Here is a 2500-nt window from a genome sequence, read left to right as displayed (position 1 = left end):
TGGCGGTGTGCACGGTGCGGGGAGCTGGTGGCAGACATGCTGCGAGATCTTCGTGTCGGTCAGTACACATATGTCTCTCTGTCTGTCTGTCTGTCTGTCTGTCTGTCTGTCTGTCTGTCTGTCCGCCTGTCTGTCTGTCTGTCTGTCCGCCCGTCTGTCTGTCTATATCTGTCACTCTGTCTGTCTGTCTGTCTGTCTGTCTGTCTGTCTGTCTGTCTGTATGTCTGTCTCTCTCTCTCTCTGTCTCTCTCTCTCTCTCTCTCTCTCTCTCTCTCTCTCTCTCTCTCTCTCTCTCTCTCTCTCTCTCTCTCTCTCTCTCTCTCTCTCTCTCTCGCAATGCAGTGTCAGTCAGGTCGGTGTACAACATTTCGATGACGTCATTAAACTTACAAGAAACATTGATATTTGCGTCATTAACTGTGACGTTTTTACATAGTATCGTCACAAGTCTGCCAAGGTGAGGTGTTGAACCCTAAATAATATAAAATTGTGTTTCCTATTTTCAGGTGGTTGTGGTGCTGCTGGTGTAGTTGTAGTCTCTGTTCACGTGTTGCTGCAGCCGGTGGTGGTGCGGAAGTTAGACATGGGTCGTCGTTGTTGTTTGTGTCGTCGTTGTTGTTGATGGTGATGGTGGTGTCGTCGTCGTCGTTGCTGTTGTTGTTGGTGTTGTTGTTGTAGTTGTTGCAGTCGGTGTGGATGTATATTACACAACGACGATGTGATGTTGACGGTGTGTGTGATGTTTCAGGTTGCGATGACAACGCTCCCCACGGGCAGGGCGGCCTCACCTACAGCGACGTCTTTGTGCTGGGTGACATGCTCTGTGACACAGACACGCCGGATGATGACCCTGACTCACCAGCACCCTTCATCCGGGGCCTCGAGTCACGCGGCGTCCCCACCCGTAAGGTGGCTCATAACGACACAGCGGCCGTTAGACAACTGGCTGAAATGACATCGGGTCCCACACAGAGAGCGGCAGGTAGGGGTCGAGACGAGGCGGTGACGGTGGCCAATCAGAACACAGTATGGGGCTTGGAGAGACACGTCGTCGTCTACCTGGACAGTGGGTTTGGTGCTGACAGTACCGGCCGCCTGAGATCCATGTCGCGGTCCACGGCCCAGGTGATCTGGGTGAAGGGTGTTAGGAAATAGACAGCGACAGCGACACTGAGTGACACCCACATCTCGTCACCGCCACCACCACCACCTGTCTCAACTACACATCCCGCAACGTCCAACGATGTCTAACAACAACAACAACAACAACAACAACCACAACAACAACAACAACAACCGTTGAACAGAAATTCAGCATTTTATTGACTCCATTTACTGAAAATCAGCCATACCTTTCCTTACAACCTGCCGTTCTCTGACAACTACGACGACAACATCATATTCTACCACGACATCCACCACCATCCGCCACCATCACCACCGACACCGACAACAACAACCCGAGTGACATTTTTATCGTTTTAAAATACGGAAAGAAAAATCTCTCAACACATCGCTTGTTGTTCACTGACAAGCGCATGATTTCATTAAAAATTAGCGTCATCAAGAAATGACGTCACGGACAGACAGTAAATTTTCTAGGGACAGTGGAATGCGTGGTCTATCTCCATGGAAACATCCATGAACATGCTAACAAGAGAGAGAGAGAGAGAGAGAGAGAGAGAGAGAGAACAAATACAGAGACAGAGATGGACAGAGAGATGGACAGAGAGATGGACAGAGAGAGAAACGGACAGAGAGATGGACAGAGAGAGTGGGAAAGGGGAAGAGGGAGAGGAAATATCATTTTGATACCATACGTCTACCGCAGAGAACTGTTTTGGGATATTTTGCTAAAAAACAACAAATACTGTGATATCAATTCAGTGTCAAAACTATTCCGGTTCTTAAATGATTAATACATTCTACGTATGATGAATTTGAAATCTTGTTTTCTTCATTTTTGACAGTTCATCTGCGCGAGCATGTGTGGGTGCTTTGATGTGTGCGTGTGTGTGTGTGTGTGTGTGTGTGTGTGTGTGTGTGTGTGTGTGTGTGTGTGTGTGTGTGTGTGTGGGTATATATGTGTGTGTGTGTGTGTGTTTGTGTGTGTGTGTGTGTGCCTTGGCGGCAACACTTTCTATTGTAATCCTAGTGTTAGCACACCTACATTAAGCTCACTGAACAGAGAACAAACAACACGTACACAACTTCTTGGAGTAAAGATAAACTGGAAATCATTTGGAAACAATGCTCCAAATCCATAGCCCTTCCCCGACAGTTACAACAATCAACACACACACACACACACACACACACACACACACACACACACACACAGATCCAAAGACGCGCCAACTCCCCCCCCCCCAACCTCTAGTTCCCCCACACACGCACGCATACACTTTAACACACATACAGATCCATAGACGCACTTATCCTCACCCCCAACGAACCCCTCCCCCAAAACACACACACACTTATATCCACAAACACACTA

At 48.1% G+C, this 2500-nt stretch overlaps 2 protein-coding genes across 4 annotated transcripts in view; one reads left to right on the top strand and one right to left on the bottom strand.

Annotated features, from left to right (window-relative positions):
* Window positions 1-1946, top strand: part of LOC138950512 (uncharacterized) — a 5233-nt gene extending 3287 nt beyond the window's left edge. Inside the window, exons 3-4 of the mRNA XM_070322242.1 lie at window positions 1-58; window positions 749-1946. The exon at window positions 1-58 is cut by the window's left edge and continues 307 nt beyond it. Coding sequence (XP_070178343.1) covers window positions 1-58; window positions 749-1155 — 465 coding nt within the window. The 3' untranslated portion in view covers window positions 1156-1946. The remainder of the gene's footprint in view (window positions 59-748) is intronic.
* LOC138950503 (uncharacterized) overlaps window positions 1-2500 on the bottom strand; it is a 291738-nt gene that overhangs the window by 87451 nt on the left and 201787 nt on the right. The gene's annotated exons all lie outside the window — the stretch shown is intronic.

Source organism: Littorina saxatilis, linkage group LG16, assembly GCF_037325665.1.
Source record: "Littorina saxatilis isolate snail1 linkage group LG16, US_GU_Lsax_2.0, whole genome shotgun sequence".
Taxonomy (NCBI): domain Eukaryota; kingdom Metazoa; phylum Mollusca; class Gastropoda; order Littorinimorpha; family Littorinidae; genus Littorina; species Littorina saxatilis.
The sequence above is the reverse complement of the archived record's forward strand: the minus strand, read 5'-3'. Positions and strand labels throughout refer to the sequence as shown.